This window comes from Harpia harpyja, chromosome 5 (genome assembly GCF_026419915.1).
Source record: "Harpia harpyja isolate bHarHar1 chromosome 5, bHarHar1 primary haplotype, whole genome shotgun sequence".
Lineage (NCBI taxonomy): Eukaryota > Metazoa > Chordata > Aves > Accipitriformes > Accipitridae > Harpia > Harpia harpyja.
The window spans coordinates 32115632-32129298 of record NC_068944.1 but is presented as its reverse complement, the minus strand read 5'-3'; the positions used below and the strand labels follow the sequence as shown (position 1 = coordinate 32129298).

Sequence of the window (13667 nt, the reverse complement as noted above, 5' to 3'; positions counted from 1 at the left end):
TCCCTACATCTGTCTCTGCTGTTACTCTCTGGAAGTTTCTTTTGAAACTTTGTACAACCTGGAAGCCTCCTGTGTAGCTTCCATCTCCAGCTTTCCTGGGATACACAGAGACAGGGGAGCGGGGTGAAAGTAAGTGTCACAAAAAAAAAAAAAAAATTTCTTAACTCCTGACTTCCTGATATGACTTGAACTCCTTCACCTGTGAATGTGTTTGCTCCTTGGGAACATTGCTTTGCAGGTAGAAAAAGCTTACATATACCTGAGCTGCGATGGAGGAGTAGAAAACTGTCATAGTAAAGAGTGGGAGGAAGAAAAAGGTGGTGGAGTAAAGGGCCAGGTACAAAGTCTTTAGATTCTCTTTGGTTGTAGTTCTCTTAGCAAGGGCTTCACCTGTAGCCGACAGTCGTAGATTCAAGGGATGTTGTTCACAAATAAGCACATAATTTCCCAGTGTAGATTCAAGCTTTTGGACTTGAGAAAATAGCCTTATCTTTCATGTTTGTAATTGAAGAAGAAAACAGGTTATTGAACCTTTTGGTGTCACAGCTTAAATTTATGGCAAGATGGAGCAGAGAGAAATTTAAGGAGGAAGATGTGAAGGAAATAGTATGAAAGTCAAGAGAACAATGCAAGAGGAGAATGAAGCAATAAGAACTAAAGGCATAATGAGTTCAAAGAGAAAGAAAGGAATGAGAGGTTTCAGGAGAAAGCAGCTTGGAAAAAAAATGGTTTAAACTGAACCAAGGGGCATGAACAGAAGGAACAGCAAAGGAGGAAAAAAAAGAACAAAGATTGTGGCAGTTTTCTAGTTCATTGTAGATGTTTGACAAGGGGCCCATGACTAAACCAGTGAATTGCATGTAGTTTGTATTCCCTGGTTTGTATTCCTCACTGCTAAAGTGAGGAAGGGGATTAATCTACTTAGGTTTTCCAGCAGCAATATGCTCAAGATTAAAATAGAGCATCCGATGATGTCCGGCTGACAAGAAACCCTGCTCTTCTGTATTTAGGACAACATTATTTCCCTGCATACAGATGCCTCTAAGAAATTAAAATCCTAGAGATGAAACAGTAAGCTTAGGACATTTAAACTACTACTCAAGAAATTATTTCATTCCTGTATTTCAATTCCTGCTTTTGCTGACAATAACTTCATACCTAAGTCAGACTTCAGAGGCCATGACTGCAGTTTTAGTATTCAGCAACTACTTTTGTTTTAAAAGCTAGCAGCAGTTCAGGATATTTTCTAACCATAGGGGTAGCACTGTTGGCCATTAAGTGGTCTTTTTGGAGGATAGATTGAGTTTTTTCAGGGATTCTGCTTTTACTTGCAGAAGAGTTCCTATGAAACTGGACTGTTGTACCCCTGCTGACATGCTCAGTTATGTCTTACTCTTCTGTCACTTAGATGAGGACAGGCTGCAAAGAGAGTAGTGAGAGTCTTAAGTCTTACATTGTGATTGTCACTGTGATATTCAGGTTTATATAGGTCTTCTCCATCTTAGTTACTTCCTAAATGTGTTGCCTGCATTAGAGGTTTCATTCTCAAATAAAATGAGAAGAAATTAATAGCCCAGTGTATTTGCAAAATAGTTTTTAGCTCTTACCAGCCAGTTGTCTAAAAATTGACCAAAGAATTGGTGGTCAAAAATGCTCACTACATGCCTGTAATGTGAACCTTAGTAGACTGAACTGTATTTCATAAGAAAAACATTCCCTAATCCCCATATAAACTGTCACTATTTCATTTAAAAAAGAAAAAACCCTGACAAATGGAAGGCTCTGGAATCTGGGTGGAAACTGTAAAGGTTCTTGGCAAAACGTTAAAATTTCACCCCAAATTAGAAATGGTAGTTTTCCAACAGAAGTTTTTGATTGATGCATTTTGAGAAAAGCTCAAGAACTACATGGGGCACTCCCAGGCTCTTCGCTTCACAGAGCTATAGTAGTACCTGCAAAGTATGATAATGCTGTCCTTAGGAGACCACTCATGAAGTTCCCTTACCTTTGATAATAAGGTAGGTTTTCTTTTTTTTTGTAAGGTAGGCTCTTACAAGAGTATAACATTTTCATTCAGATCTTCTGGTTTGATTTTGCATGTACTATAGGAAATGTTTAAATACTCTACTGGTTCACGGTTTGCATAAATCCAGAAGTTTGTGATGGAGCTTTCCTATTTGTTTCTCAAATTCACAGAAACTTTGTCAGATCCTTTTAAAGCTTCAAAATGGTGGTGTATGATGCCAAAAATAATTTAGGCTTTTATTTGTGTATGTCACCATTTAGCTTTGACTTTTCAACTCCTACAAAGGACATTGTATTTTTGCCAAAACCACAACAGTCACATTTTGCAACATGACCAGTTATTGGGGGTTATATAACTAGGGTTTTTAGTATTTGGTTGAAAATACCTGTCTTCCTACATCAGTGACAGGAGTTCTAGAAGTCATTAATAAAACAACTTTGTAAAATAAAAGCTGTGAGAAGTAGGCAAGTCTCCTGCTCTGTTAAATCGGCTCTGCCCCGGTACTCTCGACACTGGTGGGCTAGGGAGGTTTGGACATGCTTATTCTGACTCTTCAAGAATTCTCCCCCTCCAGAACAGCTGGGGAAGGAGTAGGAGCCTTCCTGAAGGTGCTGAATCAGGTAGTAAGAGATTTGTTGTGGATAAATTAGAAAGAAGCTCGTTAAACTATTGCCTCTAAATATACTTCATTTTTCTACTTGACTGAGAATTCTCAGTTGTCTCTCTGTTTTTACTCTCTACTAAATTTCTGAGGTTAATTCTACTAGGGCAAGGTGATGTACTTCAATAATGTTGGTCAATACCAGTGGGGATAGACCTACGGTAGACTATGTTTTAGCTAAAAGGAGAAAATATACCACAGGAAGTTCTGTGTTTCAGGAGGTTTTTCAATTATTTCTTATCTTTAAATTATCCAAACTTCTATCTATCCAGATAAATCCTGCTGGAATGAAAGTGTCTGGGTAATTTACAGTTTACTCTACTTATTGCTAATAAATGTGCTTCTGTTGAAAGGAATATTATAAGCAAACAGATAATATGATATAGACTGGCTAATTACTGAGAAAGAACGAGTAGGTAGTCTTAAGAACAGTCACTATTCTCTCAGTGACTACTGTAAAAACAATGACTCTGGAGAAAAGACCATGTCAAAGATAATTCAGGAGAAAAATCTTTTTATTTCTTAGTTCCTATTATAAATAACTGAACAGTTGTCTTTCTGGAGCTCACATTGTTAACACAGAGGAAACAGAAAAGATATTTTAATATTTCAGTGTAATACAAGTTCTGTGTATAAATGTCTTATAAAATCTACTCCACTTTACATGTTAGATAACACTTTGATAGAGTCAAACCTATGAACCCTAGATTTCAGCTCTCCATTCTTGCAGTAAGAATGCTGTTATCCTCATGCTCCAAATAGCAGAATTATACACAGTGACACCTTCCCATTATCAAGCGTGGAATTTTATGAAGGAGCTGGAAAGGCCAGTTGTGGTGTAACAAGGGGAGCAAGCTGGTCATAGTCATATACAGAGATGGGTAGGACGAGCAAATGTGTGACAAGTTTATAAAAATGAGGTTAACTGGATCTTGAAATAAATGGTGAGATGCTGGAATTGTATTTGAAACTTTACAGTCTTTTCTGTAATGAGAAAAAAATGATGGGCAGTAAAGTTCCACACACATGACAGTATGAAGGTTTAAAGGGGCTATGTAAAAAGGATAGTAACAGTAAAGTCTGAAAGACAGAAGGGCATAGGATTTAAGAGGGACTGTGGAAAAAATGGTTTATTAATGAAAAATAATGGAGACCTGGGCTTCTCTCTATAAAAGCTGAAAGAGGATTGCTTAGGATAGTACCTGAACCTTAGTTTTCCAGTTATGCCTCCTGCTTTACTGTTTGAATTGAGGAGAAAAAGATAGGAACATTTGAATTCATAGTTTCATCTTTTTTAATACCAAAAGGGCATGTATGTGCCAAATGTATTTTATGTTTTCTAATGTGTTATTGTTATTACATATGTTACAGATTTAATGTAAAAAAGAAAACACTACCTCCCTTAGACAAGTTCCGTGCAATATGGAATACTCACAGTTTGCGCAGGAAAGAAAGTGGAACTCTAAGAATCCAATATTCATTTCAAATATAATTTTAAGGGGAAGGTATAGGACATAAATTTTCCCTTAACCTTACAGGCTTAAACTTTTAATATTGTTTATATGTCAAATAAAATGCATGCTTCTTACTCGCAGACAGTGCACCAGAAACCAGTGTGTTTGTTATACTTTTTTTCAAAAAGCTTGTCATATGTAGCATCAGTTAAAAATGTAAATGTGAAATAAAAAATTAAAATCAAGTTCTAATTTAACTGACGATGCTGGAAAAAAAGTCTTCAAAGCAATCAAATCTGGTGTCATCAGAATATTCTAATCCCCTTCTGTATCATAGCAATGGTTTCTATAAAAATATGTATACACAATAGCACATGGGAAAATATGCGGAAAAGCACACCTAATTTGCAAGAGTAATTGCTAAAATTGTAGACTTTTGTGTATTCAGTGGTACAGCAGGAAAGACTGAGATGTAGAAAGAGCAGAACGAAAGTGTTGGAGGTACAACTGAGGGGACGAGCAGAATTCTGTCAGCTTTAGATTGTGGTTTTATTTACTCATTAAAAAAAATATATTTAGTAACTCTTATGGATGTGGAGGCAGATTTCTAGAAGAGAATCATCTATAGCCAGCAGAGTGTTTTCATCTCTGCCTACCTCACAACTCCTTTCCTTTCCATGCAGTATGGAAACCTGCGCTACTCTCTTGCCAACTCCTCAAATCACCAAATCTCTTCAGCTCACAGGAGTGCTGTGGTTTATGAGTGACTAACGTAACAACTGAAAGAGTTACACACTATCCAACTAAATGTAAAACTATTCAACTAAATGTAAATGTAAAATGCAATGTAAATGTGAAAAATGAAACTTCATTTTAAAAGAAAATCTGCTACGCTTCCTTCAGAGGCTTTTTTTTTCCTTGAAAGGTGGGGTCTTTTGTTCCCTTTTGGCATTTTTAAAAAATTACATGGCTGAGATTTTTCCAATTTTTGGTCATTACAAATAACCAGACTCAGTAATTAGCTTTCTGTTGCTGAATAACTTTTTGTCCAGTAATCAACAGCCTTCTTTGTATACTCACCGAGATAGCCAAGATTGTCTTGCTGTCCATTGCTGGGAGAAGCCTCCTGCAATGAGTTCATGTGAAATCATCCTACAGACCATGTCTGATGACCATACACCAGTGTTTGAGCCTACCAGGCACTGGGGCACTATGGTAGGCTTTATATTTATTAATATTCTGGATTACTTCTGCTTTATTTCTCACAAAATAACAGCATGACTTCTGTTGGCAACTATGGGGTTTCTGTATCACTGTCTTTTGCCATGTATGGGGTATTCTTTTATCTTGCAAATAAAGCGATAAGCTTTTCTGCTGTAAGCATATTAGAAATCTGTGAAGCAATAAATGAATATATTTTCTATAGAAAGGCCTCAAATGGAATACACTTTGGAGTTTTGGGAGTTGCTCTTTGAGAAAGTTTCAGACCAAACAAAGAACATGCAGAGCAGACCAGTAAGAATGATTATGAATCTAGAAAACATGAGTTTCATAGCATGAATGAATTTATTGGGAAGAGAAGATTGAGAGGAGGGGACGTGACAACAGTATTCAAATGTCTGAAAGATTCCTGTAAAGAGGGAAGAGAATGCTCTCTTCTCCAGGTACACCTGTCCCCCATTGCAATATGTGGTAGGTACATGAAAAAGGGATAGGCTTAGTTCTGTTTATGAAAGTCAGAGGTGGGTGTTAAGAATATTTTAATAATTCTGAAGACAGTGAAACACTGATGCAGATTGTCTGGGGGATATATGGCATCTCTGTCACTGGAAGTTGTAAGATAACAACCAGACAAACAGTGGTCAGGAATGACCTCTGACATTGTTCTGTGGCAGCAAGATGAACTAGGTGACACTGTGATGTCCTCTCAGGTCTTTTATAGTACTATTTGACACTTACCTTACTTCAGGTGACTTTTGTTGCTGACTTGTAATGTATTAGAAAGATGTTGATATTTCATGTCACAAGCTCCTGAAAGCAGGTTGTTAGGCAAGAACCTTTACTTTCATTTTTATAAAGCAGAAGTGTCTAATACTTATTATTGCAAGGAAGAGATTAAAATAATGAACTCAGAACCTTCAGAAAAGGGCAAGGACAAAGCGGCAAGAGTATATCTATCAACATCTCAGTATTTTTAAGACAACTTTATAATCGTCTAAATGTTTGGGGGATGCAATACTCTTGGCCTTAGCCTTAGCCTCATTTGTTCTCCTTGAATAATTTCTCATTATACTTTGCTGTCACTTTCTTTTCCAACCCACATTTGTTAAGCACAAAGGTTTCACCTGTGAAATATCTTGTGTCTACTAATGCTTCCACTCCATGATTGCTTTAATGTTGCATTGCTGTCAACAGAGACGTGTATGCTCCCTCTATCCCCTCCATGCTTACACTGTCCTGTCAGCACAAAGGTTTGTCCTTTCAAGTGGTGAACTAGAGCCAAGAACTGATCCTGGTCTTAAACAGACTGGCAAAAAAAAAAAAAACAACAAACCAACCCCAAAACATTTTAACCAGGATCACTTCTCCAGTCTAGTTCACTGCAGGACCATAAAATTGTATGTGTCAAGGGGTGTACAGGAATCTGAATGAGCAGGTTCCTGTCTGGCAAAGGTGGGAGAAGCCTTTTGAAAGGACAGTGCAAGACCTAAAATTGAGGAACATGTACTCAGGAAAAGTTGTCCTCTGCTCTTCTACTCCATGTTTGTTTAGCACTGCAGCTGCTTAGTAGAGTACCAAAAGAAAATGCTTCTCAGCTTTTGCACAACTGCAGAGTCAACACAAGTGAGAGAAACAGTCTGTTCCTTCTCTGACTCAATATTCATCTGTGTAGAAATATAAAAAGGTAGAAATTTTATTCTTAACTGAGCTTTTGTAACCTCTTCCCTCAGTTTGCTGATGCAACAGCTAGGAAAAAACCCACCTTTTTTTCCTGGTACTGTACACAGTCTTCAAATCCACTATGAATAAATACGGATTCCTGCCATGCAACCTTCTCAGATAGTTATTCTCCATGGTTCATTTAAGATGCTAAAGTTGTTCTTGAAATAAATATTTTGGAGAAGACATTGGACAAGGCTCTCTATGCGATGCTTTCTTTAAAAAAAAAAAAAATTACTATTGCATTTTTGAGAGACATAGCTAATCCATTTTGGCCTGAATTTCTTTCCTTCACAAAAGCAAATCTCAATCCTGGCGCATAATTTATGATCTTGGCATCCAGCCCAAACATATGTACATACTGAAATCAGTTTTGCATCTGTTTAACTTCATGCACATGAGTAGTCTAATTGGATTTAGTCTCATGAAATGACTCATGCGAAATCAAGTGTTTGCAGAACAAGGGTTTCAGACAGTAGGGTTCTTCAGGGCAGTTGCTCCTACAGCTTTATATGGTGCCTAGCACATGAAATGGCTCTTTGATTATCTAGAAGCCCTCTGCATGCTGTATAGCTGTGATGCGAGGTGAAACGAAGAAGTACAAAAGAACAAGTCTGGCAGTCTAGGTCAGATCTACTACTGCATAACACTTGGACACAATTTCAATAATTGTAACAATTAATTAATTGTAACTTTCTTTTTTAAAATATTTTCATTTGGGAACCTCTTCAGCATCAAAGCAAATCACTCTTCTTATTCCTTCATAACAGGCTACCAGGCCGCAGCTGTCACACTTCTGGTAGCCATTGGCCGGTTAAATACTGTTGCTTATATATGCTAGACACTCTTGATAAGTTACAGCCATCATCTCCTATCAGTATGGAACTATATTCTTCTGGAGCCTGATAATTCAATGGATTCAACATCTCCTACAAGGAAGAGTTATCTGAATGGGCAGCAATGTCGATATTCATCATCTTCCCAGAACAAAATACCGGTGTGTCAAGAAAAGAAACAAGTTTTTTTTCTGTTCTCCCAAGTCTTATCTTCCTATGCCATCTCATAACCTGCTAATCCTGAACCCTGGCTAATTTCTTGCCTCATAACTGGGCAGTCATAGGCTATAGGAAGAGAAGAGGTGATGCTGAGCTTGCTACTTATTGAAGGTGTTTGTATCTAGAGGCTGGATCTTCTGTTTTCTTTTGATGTTTTCTCATTCTCCCTGTCTGCTATAAGAGTCTAGTGAATGGAGAGTGGTCTAGAGATTGAAGAGACTCAAGGAAGGGGATGAGAGAGGCTGCAAGTTCTGATGTTAGGAGCATTAAGGATTAATAAGTGGAACTCCGGGGAATTTGTACTGTGAGAATGTAGTCTGGGGAGGATACATAAAAAAGGAAGGCTTGGAGTATGAGTGCTGTTAAGGCAAGGCAAGGAAACATATAGGAGTGACTCCAAAACTGATGGTGTACATAAGATGGAAATGAAAATAGGGAAAGAAAAAAAGAAGTTGGAGTAAGAATATAAAGCAAGAAGTATACCTTAAAGATGAATGGCCTTTACCTCCTACCTCACTGCCCAGCTACATTCTGTGATTGGTGAAAACACCCTGAAATAAAGACAGTTTTAGGAAGCTCAGAATGTAGATCAAGGCATGTTATTTTAAGTATTTGAAATGTATTTTTGATTGAGGCATTATGCTCCTGACTTTTGGTGACATTTAGGCAGGAGGTACCTAAAAAAAGTATGTGAAGTTCATCATGTAATACCTGATTCAGGACTCTCTGAAGTTAATAGACTACAGTATGCTTTGAAGCAAGAGAGGAAAACATTGAAATATTACAGGATTAAAATATTATAGAAGAAAAATTGTGCTCTGAATTATCTAAACGTGAATCTGATGGTTCTGGCGAAGATACTCACCGATATGTTTGTGTGACTGGGGGAAAGCTATGATCTTAAAGTGTTAAGTTGTAGAAGGCTTTTTATTATTGATGTCTTTTTGTGGTCTGCAGTTTGAAGTGCATACAGAGGAAACAGGTAACTGAAGTCTTGATATTGCAAGGAAAAATGCACAGTATTGACTTTTGGTAATTGAAAACTTTTTGGTCCTACAAGTGGATACACTTTAATGAGATGGTCATCTGTTTTATCCAGCAAGCTGAATTTCAGCTCAGGGGAAAGTTCTGAATGCTGATATGCAAAGAGACAATGGTTTTGCTGTATGATTCTCAGGAGATCATTCAAAATGTTAACAAACCTACACATCTCTAATTCATTCTGTAGTTTTGCAAGTGAAACCAGAACATAATCATCTCCATGTTTTGCATAACTTATTGTAGCTCTTGATTATTGATTGGATGAATATCAATCTTTCCTACTTAAATCCTCTTTGCCTTAGAACGTGCAATTTTTAATCCTTTACAGTTTTGTGCAAATCAATTGCCCCTTATTTACATCTTGGCTAATACAAAGAAGTTGGTATTTTTAAGAAACTTCTGTATGTAGTGCTTAAACAAGGCTGTATGGCAAAGATCTCATGTTAACTGTAATTATCATAGGTAATTCATTTGTTAATTGATTTACTGAATTTGCAGCTGGTCACTTTTTTTAAAGTACTGAAATTAATATTGTGAATTCTTCGCTCTTACAAGGATTATGAGCACTTTATGTTGAACAAAGAATAAAAAGAAATAATGGAATTATTTAAATATTTATATATGTAAAGCATTTTTGATGAGAAGACCTTATTTCCATGGTGAATTTTTACAAACATTCTTTTTGTCTGTTTTCAGTCCCCTGCACATAGCTATTCAAGCTATGACTCTGGCAAGAATGAGAGTGTAGGCAGAGGTGCTGAAGATCTGTCTCTGAACCGAGGAGATGAGGATGAGGATGACCATGATGAGCAGGAAGATCCTGAGAAGGTTAATGAATCAGATGGGGTAGAAGCTGAGCGACTGAAAGCTTTTAACGTAAGTCCTCTTGCACTCATTGTCTTGTTTACTTTTACTATTCCTTTTACATTGTTATTTATGAGTAAGTTTGACAATTAAAGGCACATTAATTTAATTTGCAGGATTTATTTCAATTATTATTTTAATGCATATTAAACACTTGCCAACAGATGACAGATTTACTGTGTTTTATTTAGAATTTTAAGGCAGAGTGCCATCTTTACCAGTGAGGCAAACAAAGCTTTGTTCTGTATGTGTGCATGTGCTCCTGTGTGTGGATGTGGCTGTGTGTATGTGCATGTTCACCCATTGAATGGAAAGGGGCTGTAGCTAGTTTATCAGAAGACCATTCTGGTGGTCAGCTGTTCTCTATTGCTTTCCCAACGTATGTAATTATGCATGAAAACACAAGCAATTGTTCAAACAAAGAAAAAGTGAGAGTCAGTTCAATAAAATGATTAGCAATCACAGCTTATTGTTAATAATGAAAGTTAAGTAGTGCCTATTTTCACAATCTGTTCTGGTTTATCTTACAAGTTCTGTATCCTATAGACTATTCTTTTCTTGTCTTTTTTTTTTAATCAGCTTCCACCCCCCCCCCCCCAACCCCAATAACCCTTTAAAGAACTGTTTGCTTAATATTTCTGGCTTCCCATTACAAAGCTCTTCAGTGGATAGAAAAAATGTCTTCCTATCAGTAAGCAAGACAGGAAGCTAGGAAGAGAAGAGAGCTGCCCTCCAAACCCATCTCCTCTGTCTCCCTCTTGCCAACAGATGTTTGTCAGGCTGTTTGTAGATGAAAACTTGGACCGAATGGTCCCAATCTCTAAGCAGCCCAAAGAAAAGATCCAGGCTATCATTGACTCATGCAGGCGACAATTCCCTGAGTATCAAGAGCGTGCCAGAAAACGCATACGTACTTACCTCAAGTCCTGCAGGCGGATGAAAAGAAGTGGTTTTGAGATGGTGAGTTTTGATTTAAAACCCAGCCCTAGTTTCCATCAAAACCCCATATGTAAATCCATGGCACTATTTTGTTTTCATCTTAGTGTCTTTTTTTTGTTTGTTTATTTTTTTGGTAATACCAGGTCAGAGGTTTCTTTTTCCCTCCTTCATTCTTCCTGAATTTATTCCCGTTGTTCACTGGTTTAAAAATGCTTTGAGACACTAGAGTTCACAAGATGAACTAATATGGATGTATAGAAAAAGAAGAAGAAAGCAAGGCATAAGGAGGGAAACCCAATGATGGCATATATAGTGACTTATTTCCTACTTCAGGTTACACTTAGAGATTTCTGCCTGGAAAAGTCTTGCAGTAAGATGGATTTTTCTTTAAAATGCCTCTGCTAACTGGATTTCTATGAGCTCTCTAAAAATTAGATCCTGCTAGAGAAATTCTATACCCAAGAAAATGCCCAGTGTAGTAACATCACACTGGCAATGGTTTTGGCTTTGGGTTTTTTTCTTGTACATTTTAGACTATTACTTATCAGTAAAAGTTACTCCTTTGAAATCTTTCAGTTGATATATAGGTGTGCAAAACACATTAAATGGTTTTAAAACACAGACATCAAGCTTACAGTTTGAGCATCCCAGTGGTTTAGTAATTGTAATTGAACCAAAACCCATGAAAATTATGATGGTATACAACTGTCAGTGTTTTCAGATATTAATATTTTAATATTACTCAGTAGCACAAGAATGGGTAAATAATAAGTCTTCTCACCAGTTGGCAGCTTTATTATCTCTAAAGAACTTTTGCATTTCCAAAACCCAGGAAAGTCAGAAGAAACTAGGTAGCTACACACCTTATGTTTGATGTGTCATCTTAGCTATCTCTCTGGCCTCTAGATGACAATAAAATCACCTCATCATTACAAATAGATATCATTTAGTGATTAAACATATCATTTTTTTTTAATGAATCATCTGCAAACCCATTGATTACATTAAAAAATTACTGGAGATGATTGAATTTTACTGTTTCTCTCTTTCTCTCTGTCTTTCTCTTTCCTGTAGTCTTTGCAGAATACTTACGATTTCCATATGTTGTTTAAGATGTTAGCTGACAGTTTTAAGAAGAAAATATCAAGTTTATTTGTAGGATAAGAGCACTATCAGATAACACAAAAAGCAAAGACAGAAACTAAATTTTTGTATGTGTTTGTGATTCTAATTGACTGCATGTTTTTATTATTTGAAACATTGGGATAATACCGTTTCTGAACAATGGAAACACAGGTGAAGAGACACAGGTAGAATAAAGGACATCTGTACAGATAAAAGTGCCAAAGATTGACTGGTGATGTACATGTCAGATTGTAGAGCCTTCCAAAATAAAGAAAAACAGAACGTAAATATTTTCCATGATACACTAAGTAGTATCAAATTGCATCTACTCACTTTGGTTGAAAATAATTCAGCAACGTCAAGTTCAGCTTTCACGATGCCAAATATTTTTATTTTGCTGTACTTTCAATTGAAAATACTTACAAAATTAGCCGATGCTAGCAAGTCTCCTCACTGTTCCAATTTATGGCCTCATTACTGTCATTATTCACACTGATGAGCAGTTATGTAAGCTGGCTTATTTTTTGTCATCTGAAAACGTTGCACAACTGTTTTGCAATATGAATAAGGGGCTTACAGTCTGACCCATAAGAGCTAGGTTGTTGGCTTGACTTCAGCACACATTTGCAAATGTTACTTTCATATGAATAAAGGTTGCAGGATCAAATTTATTCTTGGGATGGGAAAAGGAACAGAGGTTACCATGAACATGATCCTAATAGGCAATCTTTATAGTTCAGAAATATTCACTGTTTTTATAATGTTCCACGACACTTTATGATGGGCTTTATTTCTTTTTAAACAAACAAATTACCCTCTAAAATATTGACTTTGCTGCCCATGAATGGAAGTGACAAGGCACTGGAGCTCATGCCAAAGATTTCAGCCCCCTTGGGCCTGAAGGGAAATCTGTCCTGCTTCTCTGTTCACAGGTAGGAACACAAGCCAAAGACTATCCAAAGTCTTTGGAGGAGCTCCCATTAGCTTCCTAAGAAAATAAGCGGTGTTTTATGTTTATGTCTTGAATAATTCTGAAATGTAATACGTATCTATTTGATGTTTTTAATTATTTTCTGATTTCTAAATTACTGTATCAGCACCTCCTGATTATAAGCAGTTTGTTAAAATGCTACCATGGACAGAGGCACTTGACTGTATGATTATTTTAAATGTACTTACCATTTTGACAGTGGAAAAGAATCACTTTGTCTGGATAATAACATTTGTTCAAAACAATCATGAAGGGACATGCTGGTGTTGATTTGAATAAGGTGCTACCCTCAAATATAGCAAAACAGGATAATGATCTCCTCAGGAGCAATAGTGGTACCGTTGTTATATTAAATAGGATGTCAGATAATAATCTCCACAGGAGATGTCTTTTGCTATAGACATATTAAACACAAGTTTTTAATTTTGTTCAGGTTCAGAATGCTACATTTTGAGCATCTAGTTGCAAGAGAAAAAGAGAATAATCTCATATATGGCATATGACAGTTCAGACTGTGTGTGGAGCAGTGCAGCTATCTACAGCGTCATATTGTAAAGTGAAGAGAAAATGT

At 36.7% G+C, this 13667-nt stretch overlaps 1 protein-coding gene across 5 annotated transcripts in view; it reads left to right on the top strand.

The window, feature by feature from the left end:
• Nucleotides 1–13667, top strand: part of NOL4 (nucleolar protein 4) — a 201571-nt gene that overhangs the window by 142734 nt on the left and 45170 nt on the right. For 4 of the 5 annotated variants that reach the window (XM_052788050.1, XM_052788049.1, XM_052788052.1 and 1 more), the window contains 2 exons: nt 9874–10053; nt 10810–11001. In XM_052788050.1, the coding sequence (XP_052644010.1) occupies nt 9874–10053; nt 10810–11001 (372 nt within the window). The remainder of the gene's footprint in view (nt 1–9873; nt 10054–10809; nt 11002–13667) is intronic. The other variant, XM_052788051.1, reaches the window with a different exon arrangement.